Consider the following 24,002-nt stretch of genomic DNA (forward strand, 5'->3'; position numbering starts at 1 on the left):
TCTTTAATAAAGGAAATAGGGATAATTAACTAACATCTAGGAGCTGCGGGGAATTAAAAGCCTGCATACAGTTGCTATACATGAGGTCTGAAAATCCAGGATAGGGGATACACTTACTTCTCTGGGTGGATCAAATTAAGATTTTTTTTTTTAAACACTCCTCTGTTTTTTCAGGTTTGTTCAGCAGCAGAAATAAGCACTTAAATAGTCAGGATCCCAACATAACTCTTTCCAATTCATAAGTTTAACTACACTTTTCCTTATCCCTCCTGGATGATGATAAATGAAGATCATTTTATTGATGCTGAACATTGATTGGATCAGGGCCTGGAATCTGACTCGCTTATCTTGAAGGTCAGTGTTCCAGCTACTGGTGTTTAAAGTTGTTTTCAGGCTCTCTGACCCAAAGTGAAATGACTTCAACAGGAGAGGCTGAGAGAGACCACCAGAACAACAAATGTTAACAGCATACCTCTGAGAGGTGAGAGTACGGGTTAAAGCCCCAGCTCCAAATAAGACACGTTGGGGATTAAAACCTGGGTCTCCCACATCCCTGGGGAGTGCCCCAATTACTGTTGTATATAATGGAACACACATCTGATCACCCTAACATTCCTGATCTTGCCCAAGCCATTTTTTATGTAGGTTAGGTGTGTTCATAGCATACCAACTGGATCTGGGCATGGAGGTGGATAGGGAGGGCAACAGGTTTACTAATTCCAGTGGAGTTTAGGCTTAAGCTAGAGCGCTGAGCTCAGGGGCATTAGCTGTGCATCCCCAGCAGCAGAAACTTAAGTGCCCATGGACTTTCCCTTGAAAACTCAATAGTTAAAGAATTTAGGCAGGACTGGACAGCAGTTTATCAGAAGCTTGGCAGTCTTTGTGTCTAAATATTGGACTTAGCTGGCTAAAGTGACACTTAAGTGACATAGATAAATTATATCGAATCAGAACACTAGACTGGAAGGGACCTTGAGGGGTCTTCGAGTTCAGTTCCCTGCCCTCTCAGCAGGACAAATTACCCCATGTGATCTTCCTTGTGCTAGAGCCCCCTGGAAAGTCCAGACCAGCTGTTTGTCGACAGAGATGTGTTGACAGAGACATTCTTCCTCAGGGCGAGCAGCATGCAGCAGCTGACAAAAGTGCCGTATTCTGTGGGCTTGCTGTCAAAAGAATGCCCTTGGGAATCTGGAGGCCCCCTGGGTTTGTCGTCAAAATGGCTGTTTTCTCGACAAAAACCTCTAGGGTAGACATAGCCCAAGATAGGCGCCACTAGAGCTTCCTGCTGCCTTTTATATTGGAATCACCTAATTCCTCTTTGGAGGGACTCCTTTTGTAATCAGGGTTGTCTTGGGCCTAGATGTGAAATATGTCATTCTTCCTCCTGAGTGTAACAATGGCTGAACATTAAATATAGCTCTGGACAAGGATGCTTACTGGTTTGAAGGAATCACCTAATCATAGAATTGGAAGGAACCTTAAGAGGTCAAGTCCAGTCCCTTGCACTCAGAACAGAACCAAGTACCATCCTGCATGTACCCAAAATGTCCATGTACTTGGAGTTGGAAATGGCATTTTTACAACATTGAAAAAAGGTTTTTCTTTATTGTAGAGGTTTTTTTTATTGTTTTTGATAAAAATTGGAAGGTTGCAGGGGTGTCCAATGCATAGTGCAAAGCGCTGTTAAGATATGCATAGACACTGAAAATAAAGATAGGTCACTTGTAGCTGGCTGTATAAGGAGAAGCAGGAGGAAAGAATGAGGTGGTTTGTGTGGCTTTCCCCAGAAGCTGTGGTTTATCTGCGTGGTACAGCACAGATGGTATGGGGCATTGGGGGTGTGGTTAGCCCAACTGCAGGCGTGAGGTCCAGATCTGAGCTGGTAACTCCAGGAGGAGGATGGAAAGTGAACCTCTGCAGGAGGCTTGTAAAGAAGAGGAAGAGTTCCATTTTGGCAAGAGTCTCACCTGCACAGATTCTCCGACCTGTAAAGAAATTCAGCAAGCATGGAAGGATTTAAAAAATATCAGCAACACAACAGATTGGATTTTAAACTCTAAGAATGAGTTGTAGATTAAAAACTTAGCTACTATTAGCTAATTCATCCTCACAACACCAGTCTCAGAAAGCAAGTGTCATTGCTTCATGTGACAAAAGGTAAAATATGGCATGAGGTGAGTACACTAAATGTACCAGGCAGAGGTAGACTAGGGTTACGTCTACACTTGCTTCTTCCTTTTGGAAGGGGCATAATAATGAGTGAGTTGGGAAGATGCTAATAAGGTGCTGCTATGAATATGCAGTGCCTCATTAGCATAATTGCAGCCACACATGGTTCAAAAACACCACTTTTGAGTTGCGTACCACCAGCATAGCTGGGGACCTTTTGAAAGGATCCCCTGGACTTCGAAAGCCTCTTATTCCTTTTTGGTTTTGGGAAGAAAGGGCTATTGAGATTCAGAGGTCCTTTCAAAAAGCCTCTGTCCACATGGGGGGCGCATGATTTGAAAGTGGCACTTTCAAAGCGCACACAGCTGCCATTATGCTGAAGTGCCGCTTTTGAACCATGCACTGCCCATGTAGACAGGGGCTTTTTGAAAGGACCCTCTGGACCTCAAAAGCACCTTCTTCCCAAAACCAAATAGGAAGAAGAGGCTTTCAACGGCCGGGGGATCCTTTCGAAAGGTCCCCACCTACGCAGGTGGTATGCCACTTGAAAGCGGTGTTTTTGAATCGTGTGTGGCTGCTATTATGCTAATGAGGCACTGCATATTCATAGCAGCACCTTATTGGCATCTTCCCAACTTACTCATTACTATGTCTGTTTCGAAAGGAAGCGGCTAGTGTAGACATGGCCTTGACATGAAAAGTTTCCCATTGATAGTATCTTGCTCAGTCCACCAGACCATAAGATCAGACAAGGGAACAGACGGTACCTTCTGATCAGCCTAAAGGCTAGAAGGTAACAAACTGTACTCTTTCTAAGCAGCACTGTAACTTGTTTAAGGAATGGCAATGACAGGTTTTGAAAAGAGCCATCTCCTGCTCTCCATCTCCTGTCCAGATTCCACATCTAAGATTTTAGAGTGTCTGGTTCTGGATTTTTGTCCATATCTGGAAACTGATTTTTCATACTTTAATCCTTTTATGTCTCTTTATATGTCTACATTTGGCACTTGCATAGCTAAAATTGATGCGTCTGCGCTTGACTAACTTGGCTGCCCATACTGGGGAAGGTGAAAGGGAGAGTTTCTCAAAATCAAATCCCAGACGATTGACCCTGAGCAGTTTTACCATCCAGGGTAGTGTAGATGTAGCCTTATCAGCAGGGCTTAGAAGTTCAATGGAGGTAACAAAGTCAAATAAATGTACACCTATCTCATAGCACTAGACGGGATCTTCAGAGATTATTGGATCCAGTCCCCTGCACACAAAGCAGGACCTATCGCCATCCCTGGTAGTTGGTTTTTTTTTGTTACCAATCCCTAAATGGCCCCCCTCAATGATGGAGCTTATAAGCTTGGGCTTAGCATGCCACTACTCAAACCATTGAGCTATCCCTCCCTTTGGCTCAGAGGTTAGTATTGCTCTAGTGAACTGCAGAGTGGTGATGAAATTTTTTCCTCCGTTGAACGCGAGGGCAGATGGAGCTCCAGCATGATACTTTAGAATTGGGAAGAGAAAAGACAACAGTTAAACTGCTGTCATTGAAGAGAAGATACCTGCTGAGAAGGGCATGAATGCCTCATTCTTTACAAACTTTCCATCTGCACTGAGAAAATGCTGAGGATTGAATTCTCCAGGCTTCTCCCATTGAGTCTTGTCATACAACACAGAGGCCAGTAGGGGAATTACATAAGTACCCTAAAATGATCACAAAATAAAAATTATAACTGTTAAAACTTTTCCATTGAAACAGGATTTCCATCAAAAAAATGGTGTGTTGTAGGCAAACAAAAGTGGAAAAATTCCATTTTTGGCAACATTGTCCCCAAACTAATAATTTTTTTTACTGATAATCTTTTTTTAACCAAAAAACTGTTTTTTAAAACAGAAAATGTCCACCAAAATGTTTTAAATGCAGAAACAGCTTTTCTGTTTTTTCCTTAGAAATTTCTATAAAATTAAAAAGCCCTGCAATCTGCAGTTGAAAAAAAATGCTTAAAAACTTCATAACAGAAGAGAGTAATTGTCATTTTCCATCCGCTCTACTAAAATATCAAACTGACTTTAAACTGTGGGCTTCATTCAGAAAGATGATGCGCCAGGTCATCTGATGGTGTAGACTGGCATAGCTCTGCTCACGTCAATGGAGCTATGCCAATTTGCACCAGCTGAGGATCTGCCCCAGTAACAGTGTCTGCCAAATATTTTTCTATTCCAGGTGCTTGGAGCATGGGACTATTTCACTTCTCATCCTGCTTTATTAATATTTCTTGTCTTCAGAATTAGTAAACCCTCTGCACAGACTCTTCCTGCCCTCTTCCCATAAACGTCAGTGGTTTGAACCAGAGCATTGTAGACATGACTGTGTGTATTACTTTGTGGTTTGCCTTATCATAGCTCAGCAGCTAAAAAGTTTAAAGTTTAATTAGTCTGTGGATAGGAGTTGTCCAGGTGAAATCAAGAAGACTGACAAGCGGTGTGGCCAGCTTTCTGCACTATGAGCCAGAACTGACTGGTTTGGGTCGGAGATGTGCTGTGTGAATAAGATTTAGCTTCAGTGAACTCCTCACCACAGGTGAAGCTGAAATGCTTATTCAGTCCTGTCAGTTTCATGAATAAAACATCTTTAGTTGTCTTAAGTCAAAGAGAAAAGGAAATATTCAAAAATGTCCTTTCTCATTCAAATCTGCTTATGTGGTTGTGTGTTTCTCTAGTTTTTGCTAACCTTGTGACTAGAAGGGCCTACTACTTTACCAAGTGCTCTTAAGGTAACTCCTTCAGTTCCAGTTAGATGGGCTAGGAGAGGGGTCAGCAACCCTTGACCCAGGTGCCAAGAGTGACGCGTGAGCCAATTTTCTTCATTACATGAGGCAGGAGCTCAGCCCTACTCTTCCTCCCCACATGCAGCTGGGAGCTTATTCAAAGCCATACTGCCTGTGGATTAACAAAATGCTAGTTAGTCTTACCAACAACTACCTAAACGGTAAAGCTCAGCATCTTTATTTAGTAATGCAGCTGTTGTAAGTAGGACTAATAATGACTTTAAAAAATCACCAGCACTTGATTGGTTCATAGAGGTCAAAAGGTCAAATTTTAGCACTACACCTTGAAAAGATTGTTGAACACTGGGCTAGGTTGTTCAATTCTGAAGGCCTGAGATTCCATCCCCAACAAACACTTTGGTATTTATATTAATTTGTTTATGTAATTTCTTGCAAGGAGGTATTAAAATCAAGTATTGTTATTTTGTTTTAATCAGTGACTTTGAGGTCCTGGTAATTAAAGTACTGTACCTCTTTAAAAACTTACTTTTGGAATAACATAGCCATTAAGTCTAACATCCTCAGTTGTCTCATGAGGCAAGTTCATTGGCAGGATATTAGCGAACCTCTGAATCTCATGGATGACTGCGTCTGTGTATGGCATTTGTTTCCGATGTTCATAACGAAACGGAGCAGATCCTATAACTCTTTCAATTTCTTCATGGACTTTTCCTGAAAAATCGAAAAAGCATGAAAGTAGGTGCTCAGATATGATGGTGGTGGGAACCTGTCTGAGAAACTAGACAGAAGGAAATGTACAAGGGTTGCCTGCTATACAATATAATCAACACCCTTTAGGACACAAATATCTTGTTTCTAAAATGCTGCTGCTGACCTTTGTTAGCAAGTCTGAATTATAACCAGCCTCAATGGGTAATTTTGGGGCAGAGGTAATTGTGCCTTTTCTAGATGTGATAGTAGTAATTGTTTCCATGCAAAGGTTAGGCCTTTTTGCAGTTAGGGCTCGATCCTGTGAGGTGTTAAACAGTCTTTAATTCCACTGATTAATGAAGGCTGAGTGTGCTTCTAAAAGTCTGCTCTGATCACTCTTGAGGTGTACAATACACCGTGGTCCTTCCATCATTAGTGTGGTCCAGGATTTAGGGAGACACTGTGGGGAAATTAGGCAGCAGAGTGTGATAAAGTCAGCAGGCTAAATGTCTATGGAAAACTTCAGGATCCCCTGAGTTCATCTGCCTCACTAAAGAATTCCCTTTGCTTTCACAACAGCTGGGTCTCTCTTCTCCTTACTATGAGGGATGACATCATGCCAGAGTTTTTGCATTTGAACTTGAGGGAGCCTGTGCTGTCCATTTGTCTGTGGACACCGTTTGCACATGAACACACTCAGTACACACAGAGCAAAAGACATAATGAATAGTCAGAAGGGCTCAGAAGACTTACTCTGAATGGCTGGGTATTTTATCATAAGCAGAAGGCCCCAGCGGAGTGTGGTGGAAGTTGTTTCTGTCCCAGCCGTGAACAAGTTACTCACAAGACTTCGCAAATTCTCATTTTTGAAATGGGAATTGGGATTAGATTTTTCCTGCAAGTACAAAACTTTCAGTTAAACTTTAACACTATTTGCAATTAGGTATAATCTTCATTAATCCCCTCCCCCCACCCCATTGGAACCTCCTGCTGCTTGATGAGAAAGGCATCAATGAAACTCCTCTTGTCATTGAGATCCAGTTGCTTCAGGTGTTCAATGAATATCTGCTGAATAAAGGAGTAGAGTTCTTCCGTATTTTTAAAGACAGTCTTGTGATTTCCTGGTAGGAACTCCAGGGCAGGAAACAGATTGTACAGCTAAAGGAAGGGAATAAAGCACAGTTAGCAAAAAGGGAATGCAGATTGTAATGATTAAGAATTCATTCATGATCAACATATGACTTTTTTTAGCAATATGCATTGAGATGGAACAACCTAATAATTGATAGTGCCTGAGTCTATAAGCTTTTCATAGGCAGGACTTCCATTGAGATCAATGAAACCCATAGATATGAAGCAATAACTATAATTTTACATTCAGGTGGTTAAGCCAGCTAGACTCCTGGAATGGGTTTATGACCTTTTTACCTAACATTTTATGCTGTTGCAGCCACTAGTGCTGTTGTGCTAATGATAGTTGTGATCACGGGGGAGCTTGTGTGGGTCAGCCACAGGCCTTTTAAGAGTTTTGTCAATTGAATTTGTTTCAGAAAGGATATAATCCTCATGCTTGGGGCACAAGACACCATCCGTTAGATGGTGGTGAGGATTATGGGCAGGATTTTCCATGGATGTTTTATTCACTGTAGGCAGGTTATCACACTACTGCCTGTCAAAAGAGTTTCTTGCTTTTTTCCCATGGGCATCTGGTGCTGCTTCCTGTTAGAGATATTATACCTGCTGAGGATGTTTTAGATGAAATGGTTTAACCAGTAAATCCGAATTTGAAGTACCTCGAACTTTTCAAAGAAGCGTATTATTTTGATGCCATTTTCAACAGGAATAGTTGTGCAGCTGTGGGATGGAACTTTTGGTCAAACTTGAAAGAGATGGAGAGGAGCAAACAATTTCCTGTAATAGCCAATAGCTCCGTGTTTCGTGCACTCATGATTGATATGAGAGACCCAGGTTCAGGTTCAATTGCTCATTTGCCTGATTCTCCTATATCTGAGTCGAGTGCTCTTATCACCATGTTATTGGCTAATCTGGGATTAGGATCTCTTTCTTGGACATACTCTGAAATCCCCAAAATGCACATACAATATACCAGATTAACTAATATTACCACAACTGAAGGACTCCCAGAAAGCCGGACATTTTCAGTAATCAAACGAATAAGCCTCAGAAACTTTGGATCCTCATAATCAAACCGGTGTCCAAATATTATTGACACGATAACATTGGAAACGGCAGTGTTCACCGTCCCAGCTGTGTCAAAGGGGCTTCCTGAAAAACATTGCAAGGTTACATTCATCATTTGTACTGGAAACCGTTGAAATAAGAGCCGTCCCTTTTGTAATAGCTTGCATTCCTTGGGGCAATAGCAAGGAGCAAACTGTGGCTCGTTTAAGCAGAGGTATTGCTGGTGTGTGGAGGAGGAGAGCTCCTGTTATGTCAGATCTTCAGGTCAAACTTCCCTAAGAGTCAATCTGAGAATTGTCTTAATGAGGAACTGGACCTTTATTATTAGGCTAATCCCTTCAGTACTGCCCCACCCCACCCTTACATAGCCATCAATGAGTCCAAGTGATTCAGACTCCTTCCCTATATTCTGATTAGTTGAAATCAAAAGCAAAAGAATCATGGCTCATTTGGAGTAGATCTACACTAGGACAGAAAGTCAATTTCAGTCACGCAATTCTAGCAATGCCATTAGCATATAAGTTGTATCAGAATCGACTTTCTTCACTAGTGTGGACTGGGGCTCAGAAGTCTCACATCAACAGCCTTTGCTCCATGCGATAACGTGGAGTACAGATGTCACCAATCAAGCCCAGAGAGGTTGATTTTGCTGTGTCTTCACCGCCTTTTTCCCACTCTGACAGAATCATCCCATGGAAACTAAGGGCTAATCTGTACTTCCAAGAAGATGGACACAGGAAAATCCTTCTTCCGGAATTTGATTTTGCCACATCTGGTGAAGACATGGCAAAATCGAACTCTGGAAGTTGGACCTTCCTGTGTCAATCTTCTCAGAAGTATAGATTAGCTCTTAGTTTCACATGCCCAAATGTGTTGAAGGAGTTTGAATGACTGCCAGTGTCACAGCATGAATCTGAACACATACTCACCTTTCTGGGCTTCGAAATCCTTTATCAGATAAGCGCATTCTTCCAGGATTTTGTCTTCAATGGTCCTCCTGCCCATACCAAAGTCCCGGAGGGTCATGAGAGTAAATCTTCTCATCGCTTTCCAGTTTTCACCATGAGCAAAAATAACACCTGACGTGCAAAAGAACCCCCCAAGACCAACCACAAACTCCAGGTAAATGCATTAAAATAGTGAGAATATCATTCCTTAGGTTTGAATATAAGCAGCCTGTCTCCACTAATCTTAAGTGCCCATAATGCTCAGTCTCCCAAATGTCAAAGGCTACATTTTCAGAGCAGTCCCTGGCAAGTATCTATTAATCATGCATATAAGGTAACTATTGCAAGGTTTGGTTTGCTTTCAACTTCACATGCACTGAGTTATGTGGCTAGGTAAGACAACCTTGTAGTCAGTCATGCCTCAGTGTAGGGGCTGGACTAGATGACTTCAAAGATCCTTTCAGCCCTACATTTTATGGTACTCTAAGCTCTTATGGTGGGATTCACAAAGGTACTTAGGTGCCCAAATCACCAACAGATTTAGGCTCCCGTCTCCTGTAGCCACAGGTCCTGTGTGCTTCAGGAGCAGTTCTGGGAACTACAAGTTGTGGACTACAAACTGTGGCCTGTTGGGAGAACATCCTGGTTCCTGCCAGAATGTACCTTCTGCTCTCCTGCACAGTCTCAGCGCTGACTGAGCTGGGAACACGTAGGCCACAGGCAGAGAGGAGGCAGACGAACTGTAATCCCATTCTGTGTTCTTTATAGACTAAAGTTTTTTCCTCGTGGTTTGTTCAAATGCATCTCTGGTCTGAGGTGCACACACACTGTCATGCTACACAGAGCACACAGGAGCCTAGTCTCCCAAAGCTGTGGAAAAAAGTCACAAGGCTTCCCCTCTGTTGAATGACCTCCTGCTGGACTGGTAAAGAGGAGGGTCTACACTCCCAACTTCAGGCCGTGCTGAGAGCCTGCCAAACCCTTGTGGTAATGAATGCATTTGCTACCAACATTTTCAGTGTAAACATTTCCCAGTCTCATACTTTAATGCCTCTTTCTAGACATTTGGATACCTATCTTCTCCTGGCTGCCTCAGCCTCAGTGTAATCCATGAACTGGAGTGTTCCCCTGCTTGTGTCATGTATCAAGCCCAGTGGAAGAGGTGGAGTTAGTGGTAACAATCTAGTAACTTCTACCCCAGTAATGACTGCAGTCACCTCAGATGTGGGAGACCTAGTTTCAATTGCCTCCTGAGGCAGGAAAGAGATTTGAACAGGGTTCTGCTACCTCTCCAGAGAGTATGCTTGTCATCCAGCTATGAGTTGGGCTCCTTAACCTCTCCTGTTGAAGCCGTTCCACTTTGAATAGATACTTAGGGTATGTCTACACAGCAGTCTTATTCTGAAATAAGCTATTCCAGAATTGCTTGTCTTGGTGGTCACTCAATAACGAGTAAGATGTCGTCATGTCACCCTCCTATTTGCGATATTGATGGCTGATCAGTCTGATTCTGGAGCCGTAGGTCTTATCACAGTAGGGGCAGGTGTTGATAGCTTTTGGAGGGGCACAAGGCAGTTTTTGACACTCTTTTCTTCCTCTCCACCTCTCCTCATCTGCGCTGCGGTGGGACCTCTCAAATTGCACCACCCCCTTGCAGATTACCATTCCCCACTTGGGATGGTCTTGGGCAAGGTTCTCCCAAGAGCCAACTCTGATGATGCACTTTTTCATGTGTGCCTTCAGCATGCCCTTATATTGCTTCCTCTGGCCGCCAATGCTGGTCCATCCTTCCTGCAACTCAGAAAACACAATCTGTTTTGGGAGGCGCTGATGAGACATCTGAACCATGTGGCCAGTCCAACGAAGTTGTTGTTGAATGATAATGGCTTCAATGCTGGTCACGTTCAACTCTTCCAGAGTGCTAGTGCTTGCTAGTGATGCTCTCAAGAGATGTTTAGGATTCTCCTGTTAAGGTGAATATGGAATATGGTATGTATTAACTAGTTTTCATTTAATTTTGAATATGGATTCTAGTCCAAATGGGGATTCCATCTTGGCTTTCATTTTTAATATGGGTTCCATATCAGTCCCCATTTTGAAAGATAGCCACTGAGGCGGTCATCTCCTTCCCTCAGAAAAGGGTGGGAAGACCAAAGGTGGGAAAAGGTTGGGTCTCCTGACCAGAATCTGCCTGGGGACAAGAGCTTATAAAAGGGGGTGGAGCAACCACCTCAAGGATCTCTCTCTCTAGTGTTTCCTGTCAGCACTGGTGGTAACAGTCTCTCCCAGGAGATCTAGAGGAGGCCCCTGGTGGCTAGGACAATGTTAGTATAGTGTTAGGCTTCGTAGGCCAGGTTTAACCTATAGGCTACAGCAGCAGTTATGTTGTGTCAGGTCTTGTAGGCTAGCATAATCCTTGTTCAATTTTAGTTAAAGAGTGGTGAGGGAATAGTCAGTTATACACACACGCATACCTACCATTTCTTTTCCTAGGCAATCTCCACACAGGACTTTGCGTCAAGAAGAGAAGAACTGAAGAAAGAAGAGAGAAGCAGACACAATCTTCATCCTGTCCCAAGCGCTGTGCTGTTCCTGACTGCCACCCCCATTCCTCTCCCCTGCAGTTACTAGACTTACCTGATTTTTCCACCAGACTTCAGGACTGCGGTAGGGAGTGGGGAGAAGAAGGGGGAAAATACTCAGCTATACATGGTTTTACACAGAATGACAAACCGGAACCTTAATCATTAGTTCATTATTCTTGTTTGTGGTTAAATAAATTCTTTATTGTTTGTCCACCTTTTAATATGTGTTGTGGTTAATGCATGCTGGCTAGACATGGGAGAGGCGTCGGACTTGTATTTTGAATAGCGCGTGTTCTGGCCTCCCCACTGTTTATGGAACAGTTTGGCAGCCGCAGCAGGATGCCTAGCATTAACCACTTCACTATCTTTGTTTCCCAGCCCTGTCACTGAGTTGCAGCCCAGTAGGCTGTGAAGGAAGCTGTGCCTTTGGGTGCCAGAGCGGTGTCCATTGGTGGGAGGCAGAGTGCCTGTAGCAGGTGTGCTGGGTATCCCATAGTGGTGAGCTGCCCACCGACTGCCTGCTCAGTGGTGGCTGGGGGGAGTCACTTGTCAGGGCACCAGAAAAATCCTCTTCTTTCAGTCTGGGATTGAAGAGGGGGTGAATCCCTGAGGCAGTTCAAGGAGGATTTTGGGAGGGTTGGCCTCTTCCCAAGAGCGTAGGTGGTGAGACTGCCATAGGGTACGGTGTGGCCTAGAAGCCATAGTTTGGGTGCAGCCTTGGAGCTGTAGATTTGGTGCAGAGTGGGAACGGCATGAGTGCCTTGTTGCTGGGCAGTGCGAGGGCCCTGGCAAGCACAGTCAGTGACAGGAAGGCCACTATTCCTTGTGAAATTAGGTTTACCAATTTCAAAATATGCCAACTGCTATTTCAAATTTATTTCAAAATAGCCATTGCATCATGTAGATGGTAGGATAATTATTTCAAAATAACTTTGTTGTGTAGATGTATCTTTAGAGTCACTGGAGCAGGGGACTGGTCCCTGGGTCTGCCAGGGGAGTGTGCTGACCAACAGGCTGAGAGACATCCGTCGTCTTGCTCTCTGGTCCAAAGACTCTTATCCCGAGTGGAATAGTGTCAACAAGAGAGATTGAAAGAACCCTGCCTCAGAACAGGCCATTGCTCAGTGCTTTCAGCACTTTCCAGAGAGGTGCGAGATGCCTCTTGCAATCTTCTGTTCCCCCTTTTCCTGTGGAGGGAATTGATCCCAGCTCTCCCACATCCGGCTGAGTCTGCTAATCACTGGACTAAAAGTTAGAAGGTGGGTGGTGGCACCAGCACCTCCTCCTCCCACCACGTTGTATGGAGTGAGGCAGGAACCCACAACCAAGTTACGAACCTACGCTGCCTGACTCCAGGAGAAGGGCTTCTGCTTGTGGCTTGCTAGCAGAACTGGTTGCCTCCCTGCAGCCCAGACTCAAGAGCCTATCTCAGTGAGGGTGCAGGACTTTTCACAGACTCTTCTCCTCAGCACATAACTGGGGCAGCTGCCTGCCTAGCATGTTGGCTTTTGGGAATCAATCCTAAGGTGCCTACCTCTCCCCAGTCATTGTATAGGGAATCTAAATGCTTAATTCAGGATCTATGGATCATAGTGTTCTTTGGATTTTCTAGTGACTCTAAGTTAGGTGTTGCATTCCACTTTGCAACACCTAAGATGTGAAAAAAGAGGAGCTGGTACTCAGCTGGCCCCCAACCCCTGGGTTCCCATGGTAGAGAGCCAGCTGAGGATCTGGTCTCCAATACTGGAGCTGCTGGTGGAGTTAGAGATGGCAGTCAGTCTCCCAGTCACAGGGCTGCCAGGGTTCCCGTGACCCCAGCTAAGTCCCTGGGGCTGGAGCTGCTGGCAGGGCTCCATGCCCCATCTGGATGCCAGTACTGGGGCTGCTGGGGTTCCCTGCTGGTAGGGCTCTCCTCCCCAGCCTGCTCCCAGCCATGGGGTTGGCAGGGTCCCTCCACCTCCTGGCAGGGATGGGGCTGCCAATGTGCTGATACTGAGTACTGGCCCATACCTGCACAAAAGAAGCACTGGTGGTAAGTGATGTCAGCTGCAAGCCGGGAAATTTTTTTGGGCCACGTAGGAGAAAGCTGGTAGTGAGGAGTGTACTCAGCTACCCACGAAGCTATTGAGTGAAGCTTAGAAGGGTCAGGGTCAGTGTAGGGTTATGTGGGAAGCCTGTAGCAGGGAGTGGCTTGCTCAGAAAAGAAAGCAGGGTCTGGGAGGATGCTGGGAAAGCCAGGATCAGGGAGGTGAGTTCAAAGAGGAAGCCTTGAATGCAGATCTATCATACAGGGATTTAAAGGCAGCAGCCTCAGCAGTCTAGTCAGAGAAAACTGCTGTGTTCCTGCAAACCTGTCAGTCATGCTACTCTACAAAGTTCAGACACTGCATTGCCCCTGGTGTTATTGAAAAGGAAGGTATGTTTGTGTACACATTCTGCAGTGCAGATAGATAGTAGTGGGCAAGCCCAATTACTTTGAGTCTTTTTGTAACTGTTGTAACTTTCATGGGTTTCATGCAGTGATTTCACTCTGACATCTGCAAATCTGCTGGTTGAGTCCTCGTCTAACGGTCTTTTTCCTTTTCACCTCAGATATTGTTTTCTCTTCTTATGTTGCATTCACTATACCTCTTTTACCCATAGTCAGGGATGGATTTACTCCATCTCTTGAATAATGCCCCTTCTGTATATCTCCTGTAACATTTTCGTATAGCGTCCCCAGTGTCTTGCTCTCATCTTTGCCAAAAACAAAAGTGCTGCTTGAAAGTATAGAAGTATACAAGTAAAAATATATGCTCTGATTTCTCAGCCCTGCAGAACAGATCCCTGACAGAAGAATGCTTCCAACGCTTCCAGTTAGGTAAGAGAGAAAAGAAATCTCACCATGTCCTTTTGCTGTCTTTTCAAATATTGGGATTCTGGGCCTTTCTGCAAACACATCTGCCTGCTTTACAAGAGCCTCCTTCATCATCTTATATCCTGAGAGCACCACCATTTTCTTGGGTCCCATTTGAATGCTGAAGACTGGGCCGTATTTCTCGGATAGCTTAAATAAAGAGAAAGTTTAAAAAAAAGAAAAAAAAGCATTACATGTTTTGCTTCTAACTGTTAAACCAACTGAAAGGTTTCACTTGGCGTTTAAAGCACACACGCTAGAGCTATTTTTTTTCTTCTGCCTGCATATATATCTGAATGAACAAGTGCCGGGTTCAGCAGCCAGACAAGAGAGAGTTATACACATTAGTGTTCTCCTGCTGCTGTTTATTTTGTTTGGAAAAAAAGCACTCTTTAAGGTTTTAAGTTTTGCTACAATATAGGCATACGGTTTAAGAATGCCGGTTACATGGTGTGTCTAATGCCCACTGAACAAATCGTTCATGTGAGGTAGGGGAGTGGCTTTCAGCCTATTTTACAGGCAGAGAACTGCGGCACAGACAGACTTGACCAAGGTCGCAGAGGAAGTCTTTGGCAGAGCAGGAAATGAAGTCAAATCTCCCAAGTCCTGGGTTACTGTCCTATTGAAACATGGGACCAGGATTTGTACTAATGTCTGTGACAAACTTACTTTGTCAATTAATTAGCTTTGTAAGCTGTGGGGGAAAAACTGCTCTAAGGGTTAAAAGTTTTTTTCCACACTAACCAGACCTCACTCTGTAAAGGGATACTAGGGGGTCATCTGCACTTCTTTGAAGTCCCTACCTTGTCATCTAGAGACAATTTATCCTGTAGGCTCCTCTGTCGGGGTTATCATGTACCTTTGTAGTGTAAACTGGCCTCAAGCACAGCTGGTGTTTGCAGACAAGTCTCAGGAAAATTCTGCTGAGACTTTCATATGTTAAAGAGGACAATTAACAACTAAACTGTCTAAACAAACTGTGTAGAGTCCTGAGAACTGATTCTCAGGGCTCCCACTTTGGAAGCTGGTAGCCTGCATGCATGCAAATAAAGTTTCCTTTTAGATCTCACTCTTGCTTCACTGCTTTGACCTCCAGCCTTGGATCTTTGGGGGACACTGTACCCCAGGGGAATGTGGGTTTTCTGACAACGCTGTTCTGGTCTGGCTATGGTCTGAAGAAGTGGGTCTGTCCCACGAAAGCTCACCTAATAAACTATTTTGCTAGTCTTTAAAGTGCTACTTGACTGCTTTTTGTTTTTATAAAAACAGGGTGTACGCTTCTTGGCTCCCTAACAACTGCCCTCAGGAGGGAATTATGTAAAAGATTACCTATATCATGTTCTACCTGCACACATCAATTACAGACAATATAATGGGCTATGTAATAACAGCAGCAAGTACTGAACTTTAGAGTTGGACAGAAACTTGTTTCCTTTTCGCAGCCAATAAATTGAGAAAAATTATTTTTATTGACATGGGTTAGTGTTTCATAAAAACAAAACAATTAACAGTAAAACAATTAATTTGTGCCCAACTTTTCTGAGCATAGTTTTTTTCACATTGGCCTTCAAATAAATTTACTGTATATTGGTGGTTTTATGGCTTATTATTGTTGATATTATGAATGACACCTAAATACGATCAGTGCTTAGCAGACAAATAAGAATGCTTCACCAGACAGCTGGCAATCTCTTTCTCCAATCTTGCTTTGAGAGCTTCTTATGTAGACCCTTTTGTACTCATCATTATTTTGCTGCTTCTTCTTCTTCTTCTTATCATTCATCAATGTTACCATAGCACCTAAGTGCCCTAGTCAGGGACCAGGACTCCATTTTGCAAGATGTATACATGCAGAACATAATGATGAGTCTTGCACCAAGGATCATAAATTCCATGTATCCTGGAGCTCAGCATGGGCTAAGGGGCCTGTGTTAGCATATCCTAATACATGATGAAAGCCCAAATAGAAATGAAGAGATGAAGGAGGGGACATGGGATACAACACAAGGCAATGGGTTGAGATGTGAATATATCAGTCTATGTGGAGCACTGGCCATAGTGGGTCAGACCAGTGGTCCAGTCTTTTGACAGTGGCCAATGCCAGATGCTTCAGAGGTGAGGTCTACAGTAAAGGGGAAGGTCAAATTAAGCTACGCAACTCCAGATACATTAATTACATTGATGGAATGGATGTACCTTAATTTAAGCTTCTGTGCTTCCCTGCACTGAGGGAGGTCTATGGGAGTCCTCTGAATTTGAGTAGGTCCCTACCAGACTCTCTAAATCAAATGCCAGAAGATGGCACTTCAATCTCCCTGGACACTCAGTAACAGATATAATAGCAGCAGTCCTAAAACAAAGAAATTTCAAAAAGCAAATGGAGAGAGAAATCTCTGAGATGCAATTTATTTGCAAATTTGACACCATCAACCAAGGATTAAACAGAGACTAGGAGTGACTGGCCCTTTACAAAAGCAGCTTCTCTGCCCTGGGTGTTAACACCTCCACATTAGATTCTGAGAATGAGCCACATCCTCCCTGACTTATCTGACTTGTTTTTTATCTCTTTTGATACATACTACCGATAATGGGCCATTTCCACCCTAACTGAATAGACCTTGTCAGCTCTGACCCTCCCTTTTACTCGGACCCCACTCTTTAAATACCCGTCTTGAAACCCCCTCCCAACTCATGCATCTGATGAAGTGGGTCTTTGCCCACGAAAGCTTATGCTCCAAAATATCTGTTAGTCTATAAGGTGCCACAGGACTTCTTCTTGTTCTCAAAGATATGGACAACATGGCTACCTCTCTCATACTTGCCCTGTACACTGTAACTTCTAAATTGAATTACAGAGAAGTAATTCTCTGTGTTTTATCTAACCTTTTTAAAGTTGCTCTGTAACACCTACCAACCAACTGTGCCTTATCACTTTATTTGTATACATTAATTTTTGTTTTGTTAATGAATCACCATGTTAAGGCAATGAGTTGATTCCTGTGTCCCAGAAAAGGGTCTGCATACACACAGGCCGAAGACTTTAGCTATCAGACTGCATCTTAATTTCTTCCTCTTTATTTTCAAGCTGTCTCCTAAGAGAGGGTTAAAGGCTTGGGGTTATCCCACAGGGAAACATCCCAAGTGTGTTTGCCTGGCTTTTAAAGAGAGATTTTTTCACTTGGGTGTGGCAGCTACCTCTCAGGGTCAGGGAATTTGTGACCTTGGGAAGTGTTTAAGCAGAAGCCTGCAGAGGCAAGGTATTTTAAGGTCTTTCGCAGGCCTCCACTTTCTGCACTTGGCGTGTCAGAATGGGGACCAGCCCTGAAAAATAGGTTGACAGCATTGTGTGAATAAAATACTTCCTTTTACTCGTTTTAAACCTGCTACCTATTAAATGGCATTGCATGGCATGTCACATGTCATGGCATGGGACTATTCTTCATAGTTCTTGGCACCTGAAACATAAGCAAATGGGAGGGAATTGAGAGCAGGTAAAAGAAGTTCCAGGAACTGATTTGTGAACAAGTAGGAGGAATGACATTAGTTTAGGAACTCTCATATCCAATTTTTGGGTGGCATCAGGGTGTGGCCACCAGCTCTTGCAGTGGGTGCATAGACACTTTCTCCTAAAACACTTAATTAACATGAGGAAAAAACAAAGGAAGATGCCCATATACAGATTCACGTGACAGGAATTTCTTTAGAGTGGGCTTTTTGTTGCAGATTCAATAATAAAATCTGTCAGTGAAAAGTGGCATGTGGATATTTGAGAATTTTAGTCACTTTTCAGGTGACTTTTTGTAGCTCCCTGGAAGGCTGTGAAAAGTGATAAATATTAACAATCGTACGTGTCATGCTTCACAGCCTCCCAGCTAGTTAGTAGCATTGCTGTGAAATGTGGTAACTGCATATTTATGACGTTGTTTTGCTCTGCAAGTCTCCACACAAATTAAGCCTTGGATGAGGAGATGGAAGGGAGAGGAAGCAGGGACCATGTTAGGGGGATTACAGGCTTGAGTAGGCATAAGGGACAAGGGTGATGGGGGGATGGATGTGGAGCTAGAAAGGCAGTGGTGGTCCAGGGGCACTGTAGGGGGCCAGGAAAGGCAATGTGGACTTGGAGAGAGAAAGGGAGGTGGTGAGCTGGAGGTTGGCACTCACTGCCATGTGTCCAGAGCCAGGAGAAACAGCTGCACAGCCAGGCAAGGGGTCAGTGTCTGGAACTGGGTGCTGGAACCCATGGCTGAATGACTGGAGCAAGGCCTCAGTGCCTATCACCATGCTTGCTGCTGCTTGGGGATTGGCACAAACACAGCACAGGTGGGACTGGAGATCTGCAGCCAGGAGCAGCAGCTGCTGCTGCATGGCTGGAGCTGTGGATTGGCTCCTGGGATCGGCAGCCATGACTGGGGTTTGCACATGCAGCCAAGGAATGGTGCCTGAGCCAACAGTCACACTCAGGGTGCGGGATGGAGTATGAACTGAAGCCCCATGGCTGAAGCTGGTGTCATGTGACCAGATCTGTGGGTCAGTGCTAGAGGCCAGAATCCAGAGCTGGGGGCAAGAGCTGGGTGCTGGCACTCAAAGCCCCACAGCTGGAGCCCTTGTCTGCATGGCCTGGGTCCCTATGTCCTGCCACTGGAACTCACCTTGGAACCACCCTAATCTCAACCCCACCTGCCCTGTTGGTAGAGAAGAGAACTCATCTTGTTCTGGCTGGTTTATGCCCCACCTGTGGCCAGAGACTGTTCCGGAGCTTTGCTGCCCCCACTCCCCGATCACCACCCAGGAGACTGTTATAGCTGACGGAAGTCCTCCCAGATGGCAGTGCTCCTTGTCATCTGACCTCTGGGCCAGCCACCCAAGAGAGATCTGGATGCCACCCAGCTGATCAGCAAAGCAACCACAGCCAGCCTCACTAGGCAGCATGGGCTTCTATTGGTGGCACACATCTGCACGCCTAAGTGAGCATAATTAAATAAATTCTGACCACAGAGGGAAAAAATTAGAGAGAACCCTGCCTGGTGGCCACTAGAGAAACAATGGATTAGTCTTACCCCCGCCCTGCGGGCATGGAGTGGCTCTGCAGAAACCACTTCATCTCAGTTCCTGAAAGTGTCCACTTACATAGCACCTCTGTGTGAGATGCGAGGACCATAGAGTGTCTTATCCCACGCATTGCCCCAACTGCTCCTGCTTAGATGGGGTAGGGCTCCGTGGCAAGCAGGTTAAATTCACCCTCTGCATGGTTCCTGCATGTCCACTCCCCTGGTTTAGTCTGTACAGCAAGTATTGTTCATTATTACCACTCATGAGCCTTTCTGTCACATTCTCTCAGTGATCTGGGACAGCCTTTTGCAGTGCTGCTTTAAGACAATGTTACCTAACAGCAGGTGACTAGCACAGATCAAAGTACTAGAAAGGCTGAATAAACATACATGCAAATTCCAAATGAAGGACCCGATCACAGACACACTGAAATCAATGGTAAGTCAATGATTAGTCCTTAGCTGACCAGCTAACTCAGAAGCTGTCCTGTTCCTCAGGCCATCTCAGAGGTCCAGAGAAGCCCAGACTAATTCTAGCTTTTGACGTCTGTGGCCATGATAAAGGGAGACATAATTTGAATATTTTTATTTAACAAAAGCTTTGCTGGCCTTTTTTCTGTGACAATACACTAAGTATAGCAGGATGTGCATAAAACGAAGTTGTGAAATGCCAAAAAATTAACAAGTGCCTAACTGGAGGTCAAGTATCAGAGGGGTAGCCGTGTTAGTCTGGATCTGGCACCTCATAGACTAACAGAAATGTATGAGCATAAGCTTTTGTGGGTGTCCTGCATCTGAGAAAGTGGGTCTTTGCCCACAAAAGCTTATACATTTAAATTGGAGGTCATCTTTGCAATTGAGGCCAAGGTGAAATAGCCCTTCTGACCCTGCAACCCTGATTGCACTGACTAGCCAGTCTTCATTAAGGGTGCTCCCTTGCAGTACGTACCCCTTCTTAAAATCAGGCCTCCTGCATTTTGTTTAGCTGGCCTTTTTCCATCTGTCATTTGCTACTATGAGATCAAATACAATCTGCTCTGTCCATCTCATCAGAAAGTGTTACCTTAAGCAAAGTTCGGTAAGGTCTTTTCAGGTCCAGCTGGTGTAGATTTCCAAGGATGGGTAAAGGTCTTGGTCCTGGAGGGAAATCTGGGCAGATTCTCTTGTTCCATTCCCTTTTCACAGCCAGGATAGAAACAAAAATTGCAACAAACAGCAGCAGGATGACAAGTGGATCTATCAGAGTCATTTTTTTTTTGGTTAGATACTGTGCTAGGAAGCAAATTTACACACACACACAAACTGTGGTAAGAATGCAGTGTAAACCAGCTGTGTCTGCAAACAGAGTGATCAGCTTGGTTATGATGTTTGTCTGCAACAGGGTTTATTTTATTTCCCTTACCCATGATGCTTCACTTAACCCTATTAGTGCCAGTGAAAAATCATTTGTTATGAAAAGGTTATTGGCAGCTCCTTTCTTTGAAAAGTACGGTGGATGGAATGTCCGGAAAATCAAGTTTAACAACTGGATTTGGTTGTATAGTCACCTCCCTTGCTGCTTGCTGCCACTTGACTATCAATCATGGCCACAGTAATTTTACACATCTTGGGTGCGTCTACACTAACTGGCTGCACAACATTGAAATAGCACGCGTCGTGTCTGCACACGCCATGTTCTATTTTGATGTCGAACTCAACATTAGGAGGCTAGACATCACTATTCATATCTGAAGATGGGAATAGCTGTTAGCCGGTGGCCAGGTAATGTGCGGTGAGGTACTCCCCTGGGTCCTAAGCAACCTAGTTTTTTACTGTTAGAGCAGGCAGCTCCTAGCACACTCACCCACGGCCAGGCTGTAGTAACCAAACAGTTAAAGTTCTTTTGTTGTGCCGGCTGTGTTGCAGTGACAAAAGGGTTAACAAAATGGTTAGGCTCAGAGCTTAACTAGTTACAAGTTTATTTAAGCTACAGTTATAAGCGTGCGGTTAAAAAAGGCTATTGTTTACTTCTTATATGCTAGCAAAGTACAGGTGTTAACAAGTTACGTTACAATCCAATACAAAGATATCTGTGATCATCTAACACAATGATATCTTGGCACAATGACATCTAGTTACAGAGCTCTAATTCTTTAGCTGTGCACAAAAAAAAGTCAGAGACCTAGCATGGGTGTATCTTACCCTCTCTGCGTCTCTCGATACCAGTGTAGCCAAGCCGGATCGGTCACTCAATTCCGCGGAAAGACGAATACGAGGTTGGGCGTCCCCAGCTGTGGACCTCGGGAGGCAATCACCTGATCCGACCAGCAGGAAGTTGGTTGAAATGCACTCAGAGTTAGAGTTCTGCTGGACCCATCTTTTATATCCCTTTTGGGTTACGTATTCTCTTTCTTATCTATGGTGCCAGATCATACTGGTCTGTCTTTGTGACTCCAGTTTGTTACAAGGGCATTTCTACTTAGTTTGCACTTGTAAGACAAGAGATAAACAATTTAGGAGTACAGGACATTCTTTTGTGCGGGCGGGGCACGTCCCCTTCTGGGTGATTGTGTGTGTGCATCATATTGATCAATGCCAGCTGGGGTGATTTCTGAGGGTCCCCCCCCCTCTCATGTTGGCAGTCTGGCCTGTTAGCCTTCTAGCTGTACTTTCTGCTTCTCAGGGTCACGATAAGCTAGCATATCTGGGCCTCAATGAGGGCATCAAAGACTGTGCTGTCAGCAGCCATTTCCGTGCCCTGTGTGCTCCTCAGTGGGGGCGGGGGGGGGCAACGAGCAAGCTGGCTTGTAAGGGGGAGACTGTCTGGCTACAATAGCGCCCTACTTTGACTTTCAACGTCGAAGTAGGGCATGAGTAGATGATCCATGTCCCGCCACTTTGAAATAGCGGGGTCCTCCATGGCAGCCATCAGCTGAGGGGTTGAGAGACACTCTGTCCAGACCCTGAGGGACTCTATGGTCACTGAGCACAGCAGCCCTTAGTCCAGGGCTTCTGGCTGCGGCTGCTGCAGCAGCTGAGGGTCCATGCTGCGTTCACAGGGTCTGCAACCAGTTGTCAGCTCCGTGGCTCTCGTGCTGTGGAGGCTGAGTGTGTCTGGGAGGGGCCCTTTAAGGCAGCGGCTTGGGGCTTTGTTGGCCCCTTATTTCGACGGGAGCGCTTGTGTATGTGGACACTCTGCATTTCCTTCTGGGGCGGCTCCTTTCGACGTTCTCCGTCGCTACTTCGATGTTGAACGTTGACGGCACCAGCCCTGGAGGACGTGTAGATGATATGCACTGAAGTAGCCTATTTCAATGTTCTTAGGTGGAAATAGGCTACTTCGATGTAGTGTGCTAGTGTAGAGATAGCCCTTATGTTTGATGAAAGACAGTGATTGGGGGAGTGGTGAGATATGAGGGATGACGTCATGACCATTCTCTCAGTTTGGCTTACAAATGTGCTTTGCTCTAGACTGCAAAATTGGAGAGTGTACAGAAAGGAGCTGTAAAGATTATTCAAGGGTTGGGGAAACTGCTGTACAGGGAGCAACTTAAAGAACTCAATCTATTTATGAAGGTGACAATTATGGTATACAAGGACCTTCCTGGGGGTAAAATATTGGGTATTCAAGGTCTTGTTAATCTACCTGAGAAAGGCAGAACAAGATCCCATGGCTAGAAGCTGGATCCAGACAAATTCAAATGAGAACTAATGCATAAAGTGAGGGGGATTAACCACTACAACAATCTACCAAGGGAAGTGATGGATTCTTCAGCTCTTGATAGCTGCAGATCAAGAATGGATGGCTTTCTGGAAGTGTCCTTTAGTCAATCGCTGTTTATGCTCATCACAGGGGTAAAGGAGTGAAATTTAATAGCCTTTGATATACAGTAAGGTCCAAGAGTACGCAAGGGTCCCGTGCCACACACCTTCACGTAACCCGGATTTCGTGCAAGTTGGGGTCTGGGGTTTTCCCCGGCAGAACACACTTTCTGCAGCTGGGAAAGCAGCAGAAAGATATGTGCTGGGGTGGGGGTGGGGGGCAGCTGGGGAGGGTTAAGCCTGTCGGTGGGTTGGGGCGTGGGAGGTGGTGGGGGGATAAGACTGGGGTGGGTTAGGGCTGCAGGAGGGAGAAGGGTGGAGTTAAGCTGCAGCTGTGTGCAGGGTGGTGAGCCAGAGCCCTTCTCAGGTGGTGAGCCAGGAGGTGGTGGGAGGTTGAACCGCAGCCAGAGCCAGAGCCAGGCACGGGTGGTGAGATGGCAGGGAGGGGTATAAACTGAGGGGGGGGTTGACTTGGAGCCGCGCGTGGGAGTTTACACTGGGGTGGGAGGATGGAAATGGGGCCACATGCGAGAGGTCTGAATTGGAGCTGCGCATGGGGGGTTTAAACTGGGGTGGGGAGTGGAGGGTGAACCAGAGCCACACATGAGGGGAGGTGGGCCAGACCCCGGGATGCGGGTGGCAGGTGAGCCAGAGCTGTGCTGGCAGTGAGCTGGCAGGGGTTGTGGAATGGGGAGCAGGGAGCTTGAGTAGGAGTCACGCCTGAGGGGTGGTGAGCCAGAGCCAGAGGCAGGGGTGGGGGGCGCGCAGGACATATTTGAGGGTGGTGAGTGGAGGCTGGGCTGAGCCTGGGCCGTGCAGAGCCAGTGGGGTAGAGCCAGGGCGGGGGGAGTGAGTTAAGCAGAGCTGGAAAGTGTGCTACAGGG

At 45.2% G+C, this 24,002-nt stretch overlaps 1 protein-coding gene across 4 annotated transcripts; it reads right to left on the reverse strand.

The window, feature by feature from the left end:
* Positions 1–1,585: 1,585 nt before the first annotated feature.
* On the reverse strand, positions 1,586–21,516 carry LOC142011618 (cytochrome P450 2K6-like). Of its 4 annotated transcripts, XM_074991387.1 has the most exons (10): positions 21,499–21,516; positions 20,381–20,492; positions 14,257–14,419; positions 8,771–8,920; positions 7,765–7,925; positions 6,624–6,797; positions 6,393–6,534; positions 5,476–5,660; positions 3,723–3,864; positions 1,586–1,985 (listed from the first exon to the last, which is right to left on the reverse strand). In XM_074991387.1, exons 3-10 carry the CDS (start codon positions 14,381–14,383, stop codon positions 1,798–1,800), a joined length of 1,269 nt encoding a protein of 422 aa, XP_074847488.1. In that variant the 5' UTR covers positions 14,384–14,419; positions 20,381–20,492; positions 21,499–21,516; the 3' UTR covers positions 1,586–1,797. The 4 variants fall into 4 exon arrangements, 2 of the variants coding, with proteins under 2 accessions (XP_074847488.1, XP_074847487.1); XM_074991386.1 differs by lacking the exon at positions 21,499–21,516 and having other exon boundaries at positions 20,381–20,653; XR_012645150.1 differs by lacking the exons at positions 1,586–1,985; positions 21,499–21,516 and adding an exon at positions 4,921–5,100 and having other exon boundaries at positions 3,729–3,864; positions 20,381–20,653.
* Between the last annotated feature and the right edge of the window lie 2,486 nt (positions 21,517–24,002).

The sequence above is a fragment of the Carettochelys insculpta genome, chromosome 3 (genome assembly GCF_033958435.1).
Source record: "Carettochelys insculpta isolate YL-2023 chromosome 3, ASM3395843v1, whole genome shotgun sequence".
NCBI classification, from domain to species: domain Eukaryota; kingdom Metazoa; phylum Chordata; order Testudines; family Carettochelyidae; genus Carettochelys; species Carettochelys insculpta.